The sequence below is a fragment of the Myotis lucifugus genome, unplaced genomic scaffold (genome assembly GCF_000147115.1).
Source record: "Myotis lucifugus unplaced genomic scaffold, Myoluc2.0 scaffold_234, whole genome shotgun sequence".
NCBI lineage: Eukaryota > Metazoa > Chordata > Mammalia > Chiroptera > Vespertilionidae > Myotis > Myotis lucifugus.
In genome coordinates, this window is record NW_005871282.1 from 247,764 (window position 1) to 268,402 (window position 20,639).

At 38.0% G+C, this 20,639-nt stretch overlaps 1 protein-coding gene across 17 annotated transcripts in view; it reads right to left on the reverse strand.

Annotated features, from left to right (window-relative positions):
- Positions 1–20,639, reverse strand: part of PMS1 (PMS1 homolog 1, mismatch repair system component) — a 63,043-nt gene that overhangs the window by 27,897 nt on the left and 14,507 nt on the right. For 14 of the 17 annotated variants that reach the window (XR_002831601.1, XR_002831600.1, XR_002831599.1 and 11 more), the window contains exons 4-5: positions 14,924–15,087; positions 2,244–2,360 (exon numbers count right to left, since the gene is read on the reverse strand). Coding sequence is in view for 14 of the 17 variants with exons in the window: in XM_023762124.1 (XP_023617892.1) it covers positions 2,244–2,360; positions 14,924–15,087 (281 nt within the window). In the remaining 3 variants the exon portion in view is untranslated. Of the gene's footprint in view, positions 1–2,243; positions 2,361–14,923; positions 15,088–15,878; positions 16,696–20,639 lie in introns of all 17 variants that reach the window. The other 3 variants (XM_023762135.1, XM_023762126.1, XM_023762136.1) reach the window with 2 other exon arrangements.

Sequence of the window (20,639 nt, forward strand, 5' to 3'; positions counted from 1 at the left end):
CCCTGATCGGCCCTGCTCTGTGAGTGACAGGGGGCAGCGCCCCAACCCCCTGATCAGCCCTGCTCTGTGCGTGACAGGGAGTGGCGCCGCAACCTCCCCATCGACCCTGCCTTGAGTGTAACAGGGGGCGGTGCCCCAACCCCCCAATCGGCCCTACCCTGAGCGTGACTGAGGGTGGCATCGCAACCTCCCAATCTGCCCTGCTCTGTGCATGACAGGGGGCAGCGCCCCAACTCCCCAATCGGCCCTGCTCTGAGCCTGACCAGGGGCTGCACTTAGGGATTGGGCCTGCCCTCTGCCACCTGGAAGCAGACCTAAGCCAGCAGGTCGTTATCTCCCGAGGGGTCCCAGACTGTGAGAGGGCACAGGCCGGGCTGGGGCACCCGCCCCCGAGTGCACAAATTTTTGTGCACCGGGCCTCTAGTGTATAATAAAAGACACACACCTACACATATCCTCATAAAATTTAAGAAGAAAGATGAAGGAAAGAGCCTAAAATTTTCAGGTAGAAAAACACATTGCCTCGCCCTAGAAAGAAAGAATTGTAATATTTTAATCTTCCCATCAGCAACAATGGACAGTCAAAGATATTCAATGTCATCAAAGCTCTAAAGAAAAATTATTTAATCTAGAATTTTATGTCCACCAGAGTATCAACAAGAGAAAGTGAAAAATAAAGTCACTTAGACATGAAAGTTTACCTCTGCGAAAGATATTTAAAGATGCATATCAGAGAAACAACAATGAATTCCAAAAAAGAGAAAGGCATGGGACACCAGAAATAGTTGAAATAGCGAGTACTCCTATGAAAAGAAAGCCCAGGATGAGAATGCCTGGAACAATCCAAATATGAAATAAGTGAGTCTGGGAACAATGAGTGCAAAAAGAATGGAATGAAATGGGTTACCAGTAATAGCTAGAAAACTGAAAGATTTTATTGCTGACATAATAAAGTAAGTTTCTTCACTAAAAAAAGAAAAGAAAGAAAAACTTTTGGAAAGCCCAGAAAAATAAAAAATAAGTTAGTCCATATAGGAGGCAAAGAAAAACATTACAAATTTCATGTAATTGATGGGGAAAGAAACAAAGAGATGCCATTTAATTGGGACAATGGGAATATTCTCTATGCATGGCATAGGGAGACATAAAACTAGATCCCTACAGAGGGACTGCAATGAAGATTATTTATATAGTGCTGTATACCCCATATATAGTTTCAACTTTCATAATCAATCTTCAAACAAACTATGGAAGACTTAAGAAATCTATATTATAAAAGGCCTGTGGCCCTAACACCGTAACAAACAAAGACCAGCGCGGGTGGACAGGGCTGCGAGTGTGGCAAGGCGCCCGCGGGTGGGCGGGGCTGTGCGATTTTGCGCGCTGGGTTTCTAGTGGTTATATAAGAAAATTAAACTTGGTAATGTAAAAGTAGAGTTGACATGACTGAGAGGAAAGGGCAAGCAGAAATAAGAGTGGGGTGTTAATAACCACATCCAATATAATAGGAACTCAAGCAACACTGACTGAGGGTGATAGATCAAAAAAAGGAAGTTGGAGCCCTAACTGGTTTGGCTCAGTGGATAGAGCGTCGGCCTGTGGACTGAAAGGTCCCAGGTTTGATTCCGGTTAAGGGCATGTACCTTGGTTGTGGGCACATCCCCAGTAGGAAGTGTGCAGGAGGCAGCTGATCAATGTTTCTCTCTCATCGATGTTTCTAACTCTCTATTCCTCTCCCTTCCTCTCTGTAAAAAATTAATAACATATATTTTATAAAAAAGAAAAGGAAGTTGGAGTATATATTTAGAACAAGAAAGGGGAAAAAAAAGTAAGAGTTAAAAGTCTTTTTCTTTCATAGTGGAAAGTAAATAGATGGCATCCTAGATTTAAAAAAAAAATTTTTTTTAAATATATTTTATTGATTTTTTACAGAGAGGAAAGGAGAGGGATAGAGAGTTAGAAACATCGATGAGAGAGAAACATCAATCAGCTGCCTCCTGCACACCCCCTACTGGGGATGTGCCCGCAACTAAGGTACATGCCCTTGACCGGAATCAAACCTGGGACCCTTCAGTCCGCAGGCCAACGCTCTATCCAGTGAGCCAAACCAGTTAGGGTTAAAAAATTTTTAAAATTAATGTAAGTACAATAGTTAAAGGCTCTTGCCCCTCAAACCTGCAATCGGGAAATCATGTAAAAGTTTCCTTGGCGATGAGAATTTTAAAGACCATTTCTGTGTGTACCTGAGCTTCCTCCGAGTGGTACTGAAAGGGCTCCATGTTGCCCATGACAGCAGTCCCCAGGACAGACAGGAGAGCCATCTTATGATCGGATGCTCTCGTTTTCTGCCAAACCACTGCCTGGGGAGAAAAGACAGATAACTTTTAACCGTTTAGATTGACTACATTCACTGCACCACTGATTTCTAAATTTAGCCTCCGTCCCGTTTATATCTTCAGTATCGTTTAGATGAGATGCATGGAAAGAACAGATGCATGAAAAGGCTGACAGAGCTCTGGTTCTGAATTTAGTAGATGGGTATGTTGCAGCATAAAACTGATTCCACTTCCCTTAACCTCGGTTTCCTCCTCTCTACACGATAACTAAGAATATTTACCTCCCAGAGTTGCTGGGAAATGAAAATATATAATGGAGGCAGACACATAAGGCAGTGCCTGGCATAACACAGTTTCATTATGTATTAATTTTCTCCCTCTTCTAAACTTCAGAGTATATACTTCAGCATATATTTAAATTGTTCCTCTAAATGAAGTATTATTTGATTAAGGCTAGACAACTATCCTATAAGGTTTCTGTAAATAGTTGAACTGGAATAATAATTTGGAATAATGCATACTTTTTAAAATTACCTTCATAATTACCTGTTATAAACAGAGAACTTACAAAAAGCTACCCGAATCTCATAAACTCAAAAGCTGAATAATGAATGAGCTTGCATTTTTTCACTGCAAATATGTAGCCGGGTGGTTTAAGAGAAACATGGACCACGAGCAGGTGTGATATATTGCAATTTCTTCAGTTAACATACGGTCCAATTATAGTCAAATCTCTTGAGAAACCGTCAACACTAGTACATTCGTTCATTCAACAAATATTCACTTAGCCCCTCGTCAATCCTGAGGAAAATGTGTAAGGCATCACCTCAACGTGCAAGGAGCAGGCAGAGGAAGGAGAGGAGCCTGCAAAGGTGTAGCCAGGGAGACAGGAAGAGCCGCAGGACAGGCCGGTGCACAGAACAAAGAAGTTTCTAAGAAAGAAGACGTAGTCCTATGTGACTAGTGTCAGGAGATCAAGTTAAGAACAGAGATGTGGCGATCAGGAGGGACAGACCAAGGAATCTGGGATGGGCTAGATGTGACACGGTGGCTGAGAGCCCGCGAAGGTGAAGCACAGAAGAACCGGGAATGTGACTGAGTCCCTGGTACCAAGAACACTGTCAGGGCCCAATAGACACCAATCTGTTGAAGGAGTGAGGAAATGGGTACATTTTTTCCTACAGAAAAGTAACTCTAGTGGAGTTGAAAACTAGCTCTTTGTTTTGAAAGATTAAGACTGCTGGTTGCCATACCATATACACATTAGGAATCATGTCTTAGTAACTAAGTAGTAATTTTGCTTTAGGAAATCCAAAGCAACCTTTGATTTTCTTTCTTTTTAAAAAAAATGTAACAGTTTTGAGATATAACTCACACCATTACAATTCATTCATTTTATGTGTACAATTCAATGGTTTTTAGTACATTTACAGAGCTGTGCAATTATCAACATAATCTAATTTTAGAACAATTTTATCACTTCAAAAAGAAACCCTGTACCCATTATCAGTCACCCCCATTTCTTCCTACTAAGTAATCACTAAATTACTTTCTGTCTCTATAAATTTGCATACTTTGGGTATTTCATATAAATGGAATCATACAATACACAGCATTTGTGAGTGGCTTCTTTCACTTAGCACAATGTTTTCCAGGTTTACCCATGTTGTTTACCCATCAGTACTTCATTCCTTTCAATGGCTCCATATGGCTCCACGGCATGGACATACATTAGAATGACCTTTCATCAGATGACAGCGTTTGTGTGGTTTCCACTTTTTAGCTATTATGAATGATGCTGCTAGGAGAACTCATGTACAAGTTTCTGTGTGCCGTGCTTTCATTTCCCCTGGGTACATACCAAGGAGTGGAACTGCTAGGTAAGGCAGTAACTTTATTTTTGGAGGAACTGCCAGACTGAAATCTGCACTGCCTGTGTGTTTGTAAATAGACAAAGAAGTGCTGCTTCTGCTATCAAGGCTGTTATTTTAAGCTAGCCAGGAGCTTGTGCTTTAAGGGACAATATTCAAAATCACAGCAAGTAGGTCACGTTCTGAATAACCTGCAACTGTATTGGAGTGAAATGGCCCCCTGCCCCTGCTCCATACTTTCCATATCACAAGTTACTTTTAACAAAAAATTGTCAATAAAAACTTATTCACAAAATAATTTATCTCTTCAAAGCTATGCTAGCTGATACTGACACACACATATAGAAAATAATGCTAAAAATAAAGTAGTGAAAGTATTTCAAGAAAACTTATGGTTCAAAATTCCTGCTTTAAAGCCTGTGATACTTGTAATGTAAACATCACATTATTTAGTTTGTATTAGAGTGATGCCTCAGGTGAGGCCTAAGATAGAAATCTTTGTTGATTAATATATAAAGATGCTATTTCACTGCCTGATCTGCTGAATAGCTATACAGAATTATAAAAAGTTTACTTGAGGAAATGGGTTCTAAAAAAGCTATAAAACATGAAAATCATTAAATGTGAAAAAAAATGTTTAAGAAAACACTGCTAGTAGTTCTGGAGTATTATTTCACACCAAAGGGGCTAATTTAGAAGCATTTTCTAAACTAGCCTTACAGTTGGGCTAGCAATAAATGATAAAGAGGTCTCCCAACAAATTCAATCTTCACTATTAGGCAAAATCCATTATTAAAGAAATAAACAAAAAAATGATAACTAAAAATGAAGGATCTAGAAGAAACTAAATTTTTAAATACTATATTTTCTATAGTAAATAGTTTTTAGTTTGCTTTCCTTACCATTTAATTAATCCGATATTATTTTCTAAAACAGATATTCTTCTCACTTCCTTAAGTTTTCATATATTTGCCCTTAGGCCGAAAGCTTAACCTGTGTTAAAAATAAACACACAGGCCCCCATATGTTTCCTATTTAGGTCACACAGAGTTGGAGCATCTAGATGTGCCAACTAAGAATCTGACTCTAGTCAGTATGATGACAGTGCAAAAACACCTCAATCAAAAATATACTATTACATGCACACCATGTAGTTGATTGAAGATATATAAATATATCTTGCCACTGTTCCTACTTAATTACATGTACTATTTGAAGGAAATAAAATTAGATGAGAATACTCAATATTTAATTAGTATATCTCAAATGTGAAGGCAATTTGTGATAATGGGGAAAAGGATGCTGCACATAGATGATGCACACTCCTATATAATAAAGAGGTAATATGCAAATCAACCCTCACGCCCTCACAAGATGGCTGCCTCTGTCCAGGCCGGCAGGGGGGTTAGTGAGGGACGACCAAACGACTGAACAAGCAGGCTGTATGGGGAGACCAGGCCGGCGGGGGAACTGTGCGGGGCAACCAGGCCGGTGGGGGAGGGGCAGTTAGGGGCGACCAGGACAGCAGCGGGGGGCAGTTTGGGGTGACCAGGCCAGCAGGCAGGTGAGCAATTAGGAGCCAGAGGTCCAGGGATTGGGCCTAAACCGGCAGTCGGACATCCCCCAAGGGGTCCCGGATTGGAGAGGGTGCAGGCTGGGCTGAGGGGACCCCCCCATGCATGAATTTCATGCGCTGGGCCTCTAGTTAACTAATAAAGGCAATGCCAATAAGACTGTCTGAGCAAAGGAGACTCCTTCATTAATATGAAATAAAAAGTATACATATTGGCCTAATTATGTGCTAATTATATGCACAGATGGTCTAAGACGTTTTAACTACTTCCAAGGTCTTATACTAGGAAGTTGATATAACTGATCAGTATATCTGCTCCTGCATATGCATTTGTACTGACTCTGGTTCAGAAAAGGGCAGGGGCACAAATATTCTAGGGAAGATCAGTTTCTTCCACACTGGCAATCTGACAATGATTTTAGCTACAGAAGCTTATCACTAAGACAGTGTTAAACGTTTTGATTCAGTATAAAATTATGATTATCCCATCACAACATCAATACTAGTGTTAAGGAATATCACATTCTATTAACATAATACGTTATGGTTTGATTCTTCTAAGTAGCCTGAGACTTTTTTAAAAGAATTCTATCTTGATAAAATATATTCAGCATGACTCTGAACTTAAAATCTCTTATTCATACTCTTATTCTGCTTAAATGTTTTTTATTTTATATTCAGTTTTTTAATAGAGTATGCATAGTTACTTCCCCTGAAAGTTACAAAGAAACGGGTAACTTTACCTTTTTTCTTTTTTTAGGGGGGGGGGGGGGTGTTGCTTATAAGAGCCAGGCAGACGAGAGATAAAGATGAGAGTAATTTTTTTACTTTACTTTTTCATATTTTTTGGCTTTTGCACCATGTAAAGGTATGACTTATTTTTAAGAAATAAAAATTTAAAAACATAGTCAATCTTTGCATAACTTTCAAAGGGAGATGGTAGATACTCATTGTTTGTGATCTTTAAAACAAGAAAGAGTATTTCCAATTGCTCATCAACTCTTGTCACATCTACATGAGATGTTCTTCTTGTCTAGACCCTCTTCCCTGTGCTCTGCGCAACTACCCAGCACACTGAGCCAGCCTCCTCAGTCACACCACTAAACACCATCCGACCCATCCTCCAACTGCCATGAGAATTACCTCATTTTGTTAGAAACTCCTTATTGTATTCCCTTTTAGCCATTTGCAAGAAATCCAAATTCCCATGTAAGGCAGACAAGGGCCTTTAGAGTGTGGGCCCAGGCAACTTTCCCAGCCTTCCCTCCCACTTCCCCACACCATTTTGAGCTTTCTCTGACCTCTGATGACTCCTCGACCTTGGCATGTCCTTTGAATGCCTTTGCCTCGTCTTTCTCAAGAACCCATTCAAAGGCTTTTCTGAACCTGACCAGAGTCTAATAACTGCTCCCGGATTACCTGTACTTCTTACTATTGTTTACAGGAGGTCTTCAGATCAGCTTTTCTAAACAACTCTTTAAACCTGGAACCCCGAGGCAATCATCACTCCCTCCCACATTTAATTTTATGGAAAAGGTTATTTGCAAATCAAGCTGCTATTGCTTTACAATAATATTTGATTTCAGCTTTTCCTCTTCTCACTGAATAGGGAACCTTATCTATTACATTTTGTTTTTCATAAGACTTTGCTTCTCCAAACTTGCCTTTACTTCTCATTCTAAATGAAGCTACCCCAACCATCTCCTTTGCAATGCAACTCCATCCTCCACATGGTTCTCTAGTTGTTGTCTTTTCAGATAAAGACCAATAATGGATAGAAAATCCAGATCGATGAATAACTTGAATAACACTACAGACCTAATAGACCTAATAGACAAATGCCAATCACTCTTCCCCACAGCAGCAAAATACACATTCGTTCCAAGCTCCTATTTCCCCAGGATGAATCATGGTATGTCACAAAACAAATTTAAGTTTAAAACATACCAAGCATTTTTTCTGGCCACAATAGAATAAAACAAAAAATCAATAGCAGAAGAAAACTGGAAAATTCACAATATGTGGAAATTAAATAACACATTCTTTAAGATAAGTAAAAATGAAAACATGCCAAAACTCTTGAGATGCAGCAAAAGCAGTACAAACAGTGAAGTTCATTGTCTACCTTAGAAAAAGATGTCAAATAAACAACCTAACTATTCACCTTAAGGAACTAGAAAAAGAACATCAATCTAAGCCCAAAGTTACCAAAAGAAAGAAAATGACAATGATTATTACTGAGTAGAAATAAATACAATAGAAAACAGACAGGAAAAAAATCCACAAAACTAAGAGTTGGTTTATTGAAAAGAAACAAAATTGACAAACCCTTAAACTAAAAAAAGACTCAAATAAAATTAGAAATGAAAGAAGAGACATTACAGCTAATTCCACACATATAAAAAGAATCATGAGCCTATATGAATACTTATATACCAACAAACTGGATAACCTAGAAGCAAAGGCTCCATTTCTAGAAACACATAACCTAACTAGTATCACTGCTTATAGCCTCTTATAATTCTTTCCTGTAACCACTGCCAAACTAAAGGCCAGAGGGTAACACATTGATCCAGCGGTTCTCAACCTGTGGGTCGCAACCCCTTTGGCGGTCGAACGACCCTTTCACAGGGGTCGCCTAAGACCATCCTGCATATCAGATATTTACATTACGATTCATAACAGTAGCAACATTACAGTTATGAAGTAGCAACGAAAATTTTATGGTTGGGGGTCACCACAACATGAGGAACTGTATTTAAAGGGCTAGAAGGTTGAGAACCACTGGATTAAGTCACTTCCCTACTCCCAATTTTCCATTAAAAAAAAAAAAAAAAGACAGCCAAGCATTCAAAACCCTTTATAACCTAGCCTCAACTTATCTTTCAAGATTTATCTTCCTCTATTCCTTTATATAAAACTAGAGGCCCACTGCACGAATTTGTGCATGGGTGGGGTCCCTCAGCCTGGCCAGCAATCGGGACTGATTGGGGTTGGCTGGCCAGGGGGTGGGACCACAGGAAGTTGGCTGTGGGAGCGCACTGACCACCAGGGAGCAGCTCCTGCATTGAGCATCTGCCCCCTGGTGGTCAGTGCGCATCATAGCGACTGGTTGTTCGGTTGACAGGTCGTAACAGTTGCTTAGGCTTTTATATAGATAGAAGATACCTACTCACCTAAACTGATTTATTCACTGATTCTAAATGGGCTCAGCATTGTTAATGTTCACAATATTTCTCTACTTAGAATGATCTTGATCCATTTATCTGTATTACCAAATTCTACTGTAGTAGAGTCCCCCTATGGTGCACCCACCTTGGGGGAGGAAGTCCTAGCTGAGATCACTTTTACATGTTGTTTCTACTATACTGAATCAATAACACCTGTCATGTGGCCCAAGTCAGCCTCCCTCTTCTGTAACTTTCTAGGAGTCCCCCAAAGGGGCGAATGAGCCAGCAGGAACTGCAGCACCTGGAGACGTGTTGGAAATATAGGCGCGAAAGCCCTCCCTGACCTACTGAATCAGAATCTGCATTTTTAACAAGATTCTCAGGTAATCTGCATCCATGATAAAGTTTCTTTAAAGCACCGGTAGGAGACCAGGAGAGAAAATGGGCTACAGAAACACAGTGTGAATACTTGGAAGCACTAAGATTTGTGATCATGATCTAAAGTGGTACTAGTCAGGAGATGTGTGTTCTTCCAGCTACATCCAGCTGTACAGGCTTAGGCACCAAGAAGAGAAAGAGATGGATTTAACCAGGATTTGATTAGTCAAACAAGTACAGTTTAGTGAGAGAGGAGCAAGAATATCGAAGGAGCTTCCAAGGAATGCTAATTATGGACAACGTGCTGTAGCAGGGAAAGGAGAGAACTGAGGGTAACAGGGACAAGAAACAGTTAAAAGACAGCAGAGTCAAGGATCAGAGGTCCAATAGAGTCTAAGGACTGGCAGGGTTAGCTGGAGAGATGCAGGTGGCAGGCAGCGGTAAACTTCTTAACACTGAAATTAATGGAGGTGTCGTTTTGGACAATGACTAGGCCTACAGTGTAGCCGCAGGAATTAGTGGCTGAGGCAGGGTGGAGAATAAAAATTACTGGAGATGAGGGGTAAAAGACCCGAGACTCTAAAAAAGACTACCTATGGGGATATTGAATTCACTATAGTGATAATAATCTAAGAGTCTAAAGAGCAAGATTCAAAGCTGAATGATATTTTAGTCATTTAGTCATCATTTAGATATTTAGTCATCATTTGAAAAGGCTGCCAAGGATACAAGGTTCTCAGAAAAGCCAGATTTCAATTAGAGCAACATGAGCGAAGAAAAGGCTAAGGACACAGGAGATTTTACTTGACTTACCATGAAATGGCGCACTACAGATGGCCAGGTGTGAGAGGCAGAGTTAGGAAAAGCAATGATTTGTATGAGCAAGAGTCCAGGGTGATAAGGGATGATTTGAGAGACCCAGGCTTCTTGTGTTAACTGACATCCACAGGAATAAAAACATGATGATATTAGGGCTGATAGTCCCAAAGCAGGTAACAGTTGCAAGACTCTGACTTTTAAGGTCTTGCCATGATTATGAGTTCTGGGAATCCCAGCTGACAACTGCAGATGGAGGCATAGAAGAGAGAGGAGTGGTCTTATTCTGAGAGCGGAGGCCCTCAGAACACATCCACCAGGAAGTCTTCCCTGACTGTTCTAGCCCAAAGCAAACGTTCCGTCCTCTCAATGTCTATAGTATTGATCGATATCATTCAACAACCACTCAACAAGTTTTCATTATTTCCATCTATTAAATGTTCAGACACTTTTGCAATATTTTCTGACTTACACTGTAGGCTCCTTCCGAGTGCAGGCCATCACATAACTGCTCCAGAGCACCTACTCAAAGCTCTGAATCTAGCAGCTGTGAAGAAGCCAAAGGAGAATGAATGATGCAATAAATTATCAGGGGGCGGGGGTGGGGGGCTGGGTGAAGTTGGGCAAAGGGGAGCAGGAATGGGGACATCTGTAATAGTGTCAACAATAAAAATAAAGTTATAAAAACAAATAAATTAAAATCGCTCAGCTTCTCAAAAAATAAATAAATAAAATATATCTAAAGAGATATCTGCCTTCATTAACTAAAAAAGAAAAACAAAACCCACCCAAACTTTCAACATTGGAACTGAAGGAATAATTTCTTCTAAAGGAAGCATCAAAGCACTGCCCTCACCTGAAATTTCTCTTTACCTACTCTGCCTCCACAGCCCTGGCGGGGATGGGGAGAAGGGCGTGCGCCTGTAGCACTGATCCATTGTGGGCAAGGACTTGTCCTTGATTCCTCCTAGCACAGCTGACATAAAACTGGGTCATTAAAACATGCTGGATGCCAAAACCGGTTTGGCTCAGTGGATAGAGCGTCAGCCTGCGGACTGAAAGGTCCCGGGTTCGATTCCGGTCAAGGGCATGTACCTGGGTTGCAGGCACATCCCCAGTAGGAGATGTGCAGGAGGCAGCTGATCGATGTTTCTCTCTCATCGGTGTTTCTAACTCTCTATCTCTCTCCCTTCCTCTCTGTAAAAAATTAATAAAATATATTAAAAAAAAAAAAACATGTTGGAGTAAAAGACTAAAAGATGCAAAGAAGGATAAAATGGTAAAGATGCAAAAAAACATCTTTGAATGTAAGGGACAGATTATAAATGACCACTTACTTATCTTTAATTTATAATCCAATAAACTGGCCCCTTTCCCATTCTTGGTCACCCCCACCCCCAAATCTTTGACCACCACCCAGAAGAGTAGCCTCCTAGGAAACCCAAAAGCTTTGTCCAGTGGGAGCCACCAACGATCTCCATGGCCAGTTTCCTGGGTTTCTGTTCCTGTCTAAGGCCCTGCCTCCTCCCAGACTGACGGACACTAGAGAGTCAACTCTTCAAAGCTATCACCATTCTTCCAAACCTCAAAAATACATAAACTGATCCAAATAAACTTTATCACTCATCACATGGAGGTGGGGGATGTGGGAAGTCATTCCTTCAATTACTTCTCCTTTGTACCAGTTAAAACCTTTTTATATCAATGAGATCCAATTTAGCTTTTGCAATATCAGTGGGCTTCTAATTATGAAGACAAAAATTGAATTCCAAACAATTTTAAAAATGACAAATAATATTTTGGGCAAAAGAAATATTCACAGAAAAACAACAAGCATGAAGTATGAAAGTATCTCTTATCTGAACTCATGCATTTAACATTATGTTCTGAACTAGTGATATATAGACTTACTCATGTACATATGAAACAGCTAAGAATAGTAAATTGGTCTCAGATATCACACTGAGAAAAACTTCTAATTATGGAAAATTACTTTATAAATAAAAATATATGCTGTGGGACTTTACAGGAACTCAGTTATTATAACTAAAGCTGAAAATTGTAGTGCTCGTCCTAAGGAATGGTTCTAGCATTTCTCCAAGTTATAAACTCACTGAGTCCACTTGTAAATTATTTGAATAAATTCACTGAATCCACTTGTGAATTATTTCCCTTTAGCTGTCTTATTATTCAATACGCTTTCAAGGAACATGATGATGAAAGAAGAAAAACACTTCTTTCTAACATAACCATACTGGCAAGAACATTGACATTATCAGTATTCAAAGAATGTCTTGGCAGGTTAAACCTTCATAAAAAGAAGAAACACTATCTAATCCAAGATGTCAAAATAGCAATAGTACTTCTCATATTATGTGTAATGTGATTGTTTGCTTCTACAGCAAAAATTTTTTTCAAAAAAGGAAAAGATGCCAACATGGTAATGTTTAAATTTTAAGCAAAGGCACAAACATTCTTCAGAAAAGCACATAAAATAGGGTAAGAGTAAGCATGTTTAAAAGAAAAAGACTAAGATCAGAACTGTACTCCATGTTCAAAAAGATTTAAGAACATGTGGCAATGCTGTTTTTGGAAGTTTAACAATATAGTTTAAAATTCGAGGCACAAAAGCACTATTAAGAAACAAAAAGTAGAAAAACAATTTGTACTAAGAGAAAAAGGCTTGCAGATAGACTGCTTGTTGTGGCTTAGTCCGTGGTTCCCTTGTGTAATGTAGCTAATGCCTAGGTTCACGGGAAGACTTTTGATAGTTGGACATCCCGTCACTGCATCACACTCTCAGCACACTCTCCAGGACCTGACATCACTGAAGGCCATCGAGGGACTCGTGTTTGCTCAATGTAAGTTCAGGTATGTTGCCCTCCAACAACAATAAGATGCAGTATATTATAAAGTCCTACTTTTCATTCTTAATATACCTATACAGATGATCTTATAGTAGCTGAGAAAATATAAACTTATCCAAAGCTTATAAGGTGTGTGTATATATATATATATAAATATATATAAATATATACATTTGACTTTAAATACTCATTTCCATTACATGAGGCAATAATCTTTTTCTTTGTTTTCTCTTACTTAACTTTCTTCTTTAGTTGTACTCACTTCTATATATATATATATATATATATATATATATATATATATATATATATATATAGTTCCTATCTTAATATTTTATCTTTTCCATCAGTTTTCTCTTCCTGATCACTATTTCTTCTGTCTTTGATCTTTTCTTAATTGGTTACATTCAACTTTTAATTAGTAAACATCCTTTGGATCAAGAGGTCCTCGTGTTATTTATATTAGCAGGACGAGCCTCCACCCATTGACATCCTGAGGAAGCACAGCATGGTAGAGCTGGAAGAGATCTCACGGTATCATTTGGTTGAGCTCTATGCCAGCAGCAACAGGTGGCTGACTATTCTTAATGTTTTTCTTTCTTTTTTATTTTTTTAATGACCGAAGACTTTTATCATAAATATTCTACCATAGCTTGGTTTAATACAAAACCTTAACAAGTAAAAACATGTGGAGTAGAAAGAAAAACTGGGTGAAAACAGTTCTGACCTAAGCACTATTACTTACTAGAAAATAAAATTTTTCCTTTGATTGCTTTGAAAAAAATAAAAAATCCTTTGATCACTCTGAGCTTCAAGTTCCCTGTGCAAATAGAAATAATGCTGTCTGACTCACAAAGTTTTGTAAGTGCTCTGAAACCTGGAAAAGAACTATATAAATACTAGAGGCCCGATGCACGAAATTTGTGCAAGAGTAGACCTTTGCAGCCGCTGCGGCTGCCTAGATCCCTCCCTGGCTGCCTGGATCCCTCACAGCGGGGCAGCTTCCTCAATCCCGAGGCTGCAGCCCCTGCTTTGTCTGGAAGGTCATCCAGAAGGACATCCGATCTAATTGGCATATTACACTTTTATTATTATAGATAAAGTACTATCACAATGGGAAGCAACAGAGGGTAAAGACCTGCACTCCGTAGGCATGTTCGTTTCAAATCCCATCACAGTTTACTAGCCGTGTAACACGGAGTGAAGTACTGGACCTCCCTGAGTTCACTTCAGAGGACAATTGCAAAACTGGTATGTCTACGTCACTTGACTGTTTATGGGAGTTTAACGTACCTGCACAGGTCCTGGCATTATGTGGGTTCTCAATAAATGTTAATTCCTTACTCCCCATCAGGATTCTACACTTCTGCTGTGTGGTTCTACTCTCCTTCCATGAACTATTTCAAGGTACATATGTGAAACTTATGAAAAACAAAATAATCAGAAATTATGTAAGCCTTTCTTTCCCCTAAGATTCATAAAGCAGCAAGAGTTCCTCATCAGCCCTGCTCTGAAAAATGGGAGAAAATAAGGTAGAGTTTTCTTTAAAAAATAAACTCTTCCAAAGAAGGAAGGGATTAGAATAGATGATGAAAAATGTCACTAAATTGTGAACTCCTTAAAGGAAAAGAACAAGTCTTTATTTATCTTCATATTTAGGAAGCACAGAAACATTGCTTGTGTGGAAGAGTCTGTAGGTGGATCTCTGATCTTAGAAATTAAGAAATGAAAGGTTCCATCAGATTTTATATAGATATTAAGTAACAAAATAAAGACTATTTACTGAGATTAAACTAAACAAATGAGGACAAATTTTAAGAAGACTCTTTACATGTTTGATTTAGATAAAATACATTGTTCCTTTAATATATCATATACCAAAAAGATCTTACAGAAATACAATAATGCATACCTTGTTATGTATAAAAAGAATCCTTAAGTCAGGTTTCAGTATTCCATAGCTTATGAGGAGATCTAGGACCTTTTTTATTTCATCTTTACATTTTTTAGTAGTTGAGTAAAATTGCTTTCTTACAGGTAGGTTCTTAAACAATCTTAAAGCAGTTACAGTTGTACCTGTTGGCAGATAAATGAAGAGCATATTTAGATGTGGAAGGAACTTCAGATCTTTAAATCCATATACAATCAGTAATTAACCCCTTCTATCACTGAAGGCCAGTCCTCCTCCAACTTTGGCCCAAAGAAGATCAACTTTGCTATTCTGATTCTATGTTGCACTCTTCTATTGTAACAGGACTGACCTGCTAGGTGTGCTCTCTTCTAGGTGGCAAAAGCAAAAATAATCTTATTTCTACCACTGCAAAGAAACATGGGCTTACCAGAATGTAGTATCTTAAGAATTCTGCTGGTATTCAAAACACCTCGGGATGGTGCTTATTCTACACTTAAAGTATAATATAGAGGTAGCTACACAGCATATATGATAACCTTAATTATTCCACTAAAAATTCTTATCTGAAATATCTAATTGCCTGGTTTGATTTACCCTCATCTTCTGAACAACAAATATTCAAAACAGGATATTTTTTAAAATTATGCATTTATTTAACTAAAAGTTGAATACAGGTATAAACATTTATACTGCTTAAATATTGGGTTGTTAATTAGCTCTTGTTTAAAAAAAAATGAAATTAGGACCATTTTTCCTCCAATTTCTTTAGCATAACAGTTGTTTTAAAAGTTCTTATCTGCTAATTCAAATATCTGGGTCATCTGTGGGTTTGCTTATATCAACTATTTTTTCTCTTGATTACGGATTCCATTTTCCTATCTTTGTGTCTCTCGATATTTTTATTTTCCCCAGACACTGTGCATAAAAGGACAATAGGTAATGAAGGTGGTAATACCTTCCCCCAGAGAAGGCACTTCATTTCCTCTGTCAAGCAGCTAGAGTAAAGAGCGGATCTCTTCAATACAATCAGGAGTTTATCTGTGTTGGAGCCGAGTTGCCCCTTCATTTAGTTCCAGTTCACTTCCAGTTTCTAATGTCTTGAGGATGAAAATATGTCTCTTCCTCTAGCAAGGCTCTGACACCTAAGCACAACAAGACTTAAGATTTTTCTTTCTCTCTCTAGCTTAGTCCCAACTTTCTTCATCACTTGTTACTCAGTAAAAGTCCTGATGAAATTTAGGCATGAGGTGAACAAGCTCCATATTAGAGGATCCCATCTTCCAATCTGTCATGTAAACTCACATGTGGCTATTAAACGTTCAGCTGGTTTCTCGGAGGACCACAGTAGGTCTGCTCTTTTGTCTTGCTAGGCCTCCAGTCTCAGTTAATGTTCCCAGGGATGCCAGTGGCCACTAGTTTCTTCTTGTCTAGGAAAGGGTCATCTTTCTCTTGAACTTAATTCATGTAAACTTCTTTATGACATAGTTCTTCAATGGTTTTTAAATAATACAAATTTTAAAAATTATGTGCTTTTCTCTTCTTTGCTACATAGAGAGCAATGGTCTCTTGAAATCTTCTATATCCATCTTGCTGAAAAGTTATACTGCCATCCCTTCTGACCTACCATTTTCAAATTCAAATGTTCTTTTCTGAAAATTCTGTTAACTTTACTCTTGGCAGCTGGTGGCTACTTTGTATTGTCATTATTTATTTACTCATCTGTGTTCTCCACTAGTGAGTTCCTGTGACAAATATAAGGACATATACTGTAGCTGTGAATAGATGGTGTGAAGGAAGAAGGCAGGGAGAAATCAGTAGGGCAAAATATGTTTATGAAAGGAAAAAAACATGCTGATTTTTAAAATATGTTACATATCAGAGACTACAATATACCTAATACAAATGTTAATTAATAAATAACTGCTTTAGCAGCTAAAAATATTCTCTCAGAGTAAACTGAAAATTACCAATAAGCCAAGAATTGTGTGTTGGAATAAAACTTAATGACGGAAAACTTTGCTGATTCCAAATGAAATATATAGCCTTAAAAAAAAAGTACCAAGTAATATTGGCCAATAGGGAGGAGGCCCTAGTATACTATCATATTTTACAAGAGAACTGTTCAGCTCTCTAACTTTAGCACATTCTACAAACACCAGGATGAAACTGCAGCCTGTGATATGCTCCCTGTTATATTTTTACATGATGCCTATGTTATGCCACGTATATAGGCAGTGATTTATGTTCCTAATGTAAAGAGGTATGATTGTTGCATATGTCAATTTCCTTAAACTACTTAATAAAATTCCATTCTCAAAATTAAAAAAATCTTTCAATATATGCACAATCACACACAGCAGGGATTTACAAAAAACATGATGCTCTACTCTAATAACAGGGTAGGGAAAGGAAATATCCTGATCAGAATACTTTAAATACACTATTTTTGACATGTGAGAAATTCCTAAGGCAGAAGAAGTATTAAAAGGTGTTAAAAGAATTTTTCTAGGAGGGTAAATAAATTTAGAAGCTTAATACTGATTATCTAGAGTAAAGAGAATAGAAGTGATGACAAAAAAGATATGACTAAAACAAATAATTTAGTCAGAGTACTTGGTAAAAAGAATTTAAAAGCTGAAGATTTAATTTTACATTTCTTATTAATTTTTTAAATGTCTTATAAGGTAAGGGTAATTATAAATGGCATACTGTTAAACACATAAATAATTTTAAATGGCTAAATTAATCCATAAAACAAATACCTACACCAGAACTGGAATCTCCAGTAAACTATTTTTAAACATTTTAAAATATGTTTCTTAAAGGGGTAACGAATTTTCCAATGCTTAAAAAAGATTCAATTGTAATTTGTTCCTGCATCTACAGTTAGGCTATCTACAGGTGCCATCCTATTAGATGATATGAGGAGTAACTGCTAAGTAAGGCTGTTACACCACAGCAGAAATTAATCTATGAGAACCCTAAATGCACAGGTATTAATTAAGATGGCTGAACTGTAGTTTTATCTTACACAGAAAATATTTAAATGGAAGCTGAATGACAGCTGGTGAAATGTGAGTCCGTGATTCAATCACTCAAAACTATCAGCACTAAGGCAATATAAATGTAAAATGCTTTTGAAAGTGTTTGTGGATTTCAATAAGCTTGATTTTTGTGCTGTTTTCCTAGCCAATAAACTGTAATTTGGAGAAAAAAGTGATCTATGAAAGGCAATTACTACAATTACTACTAGTTTAGCAACTACTGACTTTCCAAGTATGTTGTTTCTTAAGGTGAAAGAAATATTGCAAAAGAACATCAGGTTCATTAATTGCCTGTAGAAATTCCTTAATATGCATACCTGATCTCACTAAAAGTAGAAGATGTAGGTCAGCAAGAAAAAAAAAATCAATCAGAAAACAGGCAGAGATCCGAAGGTTTCCATATTTAAGAACTGTTACTTCATAGTTCTCATGGAGATGAATACAGGAAAGCATGAGAAATGTGAGTGATGCAAAGTCACTGGCCATCCAGATTAGACTAGCTACTAGTAAGATAAAAATAAATACATTTAAGTTTTATAAGGTGACTAGATTACTTTAAAGTACTCTACTGGACAGCCACTCAAATAACTCCTAATGGTTTCCTAATTTGAACTTCTAAGAACTGGGGTCAGAGCATTTCTGGAAAGGAACCATATTTTAAAAGGCCTTCTCTTTGTCCTAATCTAAATACATGAGAAAAATGTTAGTGTGTTTTCTTAAGAGTTTCTATTTACTCCATGTATATACAAAAATGTTAATTTTTAATGGGCAAAACTAACAGTAACTAATTGGAGATTTATAAAAAAAGAAAGAATGAGAGAATCTGGCATCAGTGTTAAGGTACAAGAAAATAAATTTCAATGAAGAAAGACAAGACATTTGAAAAAATAAATCCAATAACTTAACATTAAAACTGGAGGGAAGAGCCCTAGCTGGTTTGGCTCAGTGGATAGAGCGTCGGCCTGCAGACTGAACGGTCCTGGATTCGATTCTGATCAAGGGCACATGCCTGGGTTGTGGGCTCTATCCCCAGAAGGGGGCGTGCAAGAGGCAGACAATCAATGATTCTCTCTCATCACTGATGTTTCTATCTCTCTCTCCCTCTCCCTCTCTGAAATAAACAAACAAACAAACAAACAAACAAAAAACCTAGAAGGAAGAAACCATAAAAAAAGACTGATAAATTATAGGGAGGGACCACAAAATTAAAAGTGAATTTACAATACAAATTGGAGAAGAAGGGCAAACAACAACAAAAACACAAGTCCCTCTTCAGATCTAACAATTCTTTTGGACATGACTCTAAAGAGGTCATACTTTTAACGTTCTCTCAACTTGAACATCCTATTAGAAGTTAGCAGTATGAAAAAGATTAAAGGAAATATGTGAAACACAAGCCTAAAGAGATTATTTTCCCCTTAGAAGTAAATAGTAGAGGTACTTAGAAACACAAGATGTCAATTAAAAAACAATGAAATTATGTAAGTGTATAAAACACTAAAAAAATGAAACTAGACCACCAACTTATACCATACACAAAAATAAACTCAAAATGGATAAAGGACTTAAACGTAAGATGGGAAACCATAAAAATCTTAGAGGAATCCACAGGCAGCAAAATTTCAGACATATGCCGAAGCAATATCTTTACTGATACAGCTTCTAGGGCACTTGAAACTAAAGAGAAAATGAACAAATGGGACTACATCAAAATAAAAAGCTTCTGCACAGCAAAAGAAACCATCAACAAAACAACAAGAAAGCCCACTGCATGGGAGAACATATTTGTCAATGTTATCTCCGATAAGGGTTTAATCTCCAAAATTTATAGGGAACTCATACAACTTAAAAGAAGGAAGATAAACAACCCAATCAAAAAATGGGCAACGGACCTAAATAGATAATTTTCGAAAGAGGACATTCAGAAAGTCAAGAGACACATGAAAACATGCTCAAAGTCACTAATCATCCGAGAGATGCAAATCAAAACGACAATGTGGTACCATCTCACACCTGTCAGAATGGCTATCATCAACAAATCAACAAACGACAAGTGCTGGCGAGGATGGGGAGAAAAAGGAACCCTCGTGCACTGCTGGTGGGAATGCAGACTGGTGCAGCCACTGTGGAGAACAGTATGGAGTTTCCTCAAAAAAACTAAAAATGGAGCTCCCATTTGACCCAGTGATCCCATTTCTAGGAATAAATATATCCCAAGAAACCAGAAACACCAATCAGAAAGGATATAGGCACCTCTATGTTCATAGCAGCACAATTCACCATAGCTAAGATCTGGAAACAGCCCAAGTGCCCATCAGCAGATGAATGGAATAGAAAACTGTGGTACATCTACACAATGGAATACTATGCTGCTATAAAAAGGAAGGAATGCCTACCATTTGCAACAGCATGGATAGACCTGGAGAGCATTATGCTAAGTGAAATAAGTCAGTTGGAGAAAGATAAATATCACATGATCTCACTCATTTGTGGAATATAATGAACAACATAAACTGATGAACAAAAGCAGATCCAGAGACAGAGAAGCATCAATCAGACCGTCAAACCCCACATGGAAGCCAGGGGAGGGTGGGGGGAAGGAGGAGAGATCAACCAAAGGACTTGTATGCAGTGCATATAAGCATAACCAATGGACACAGACACTGGGGGGG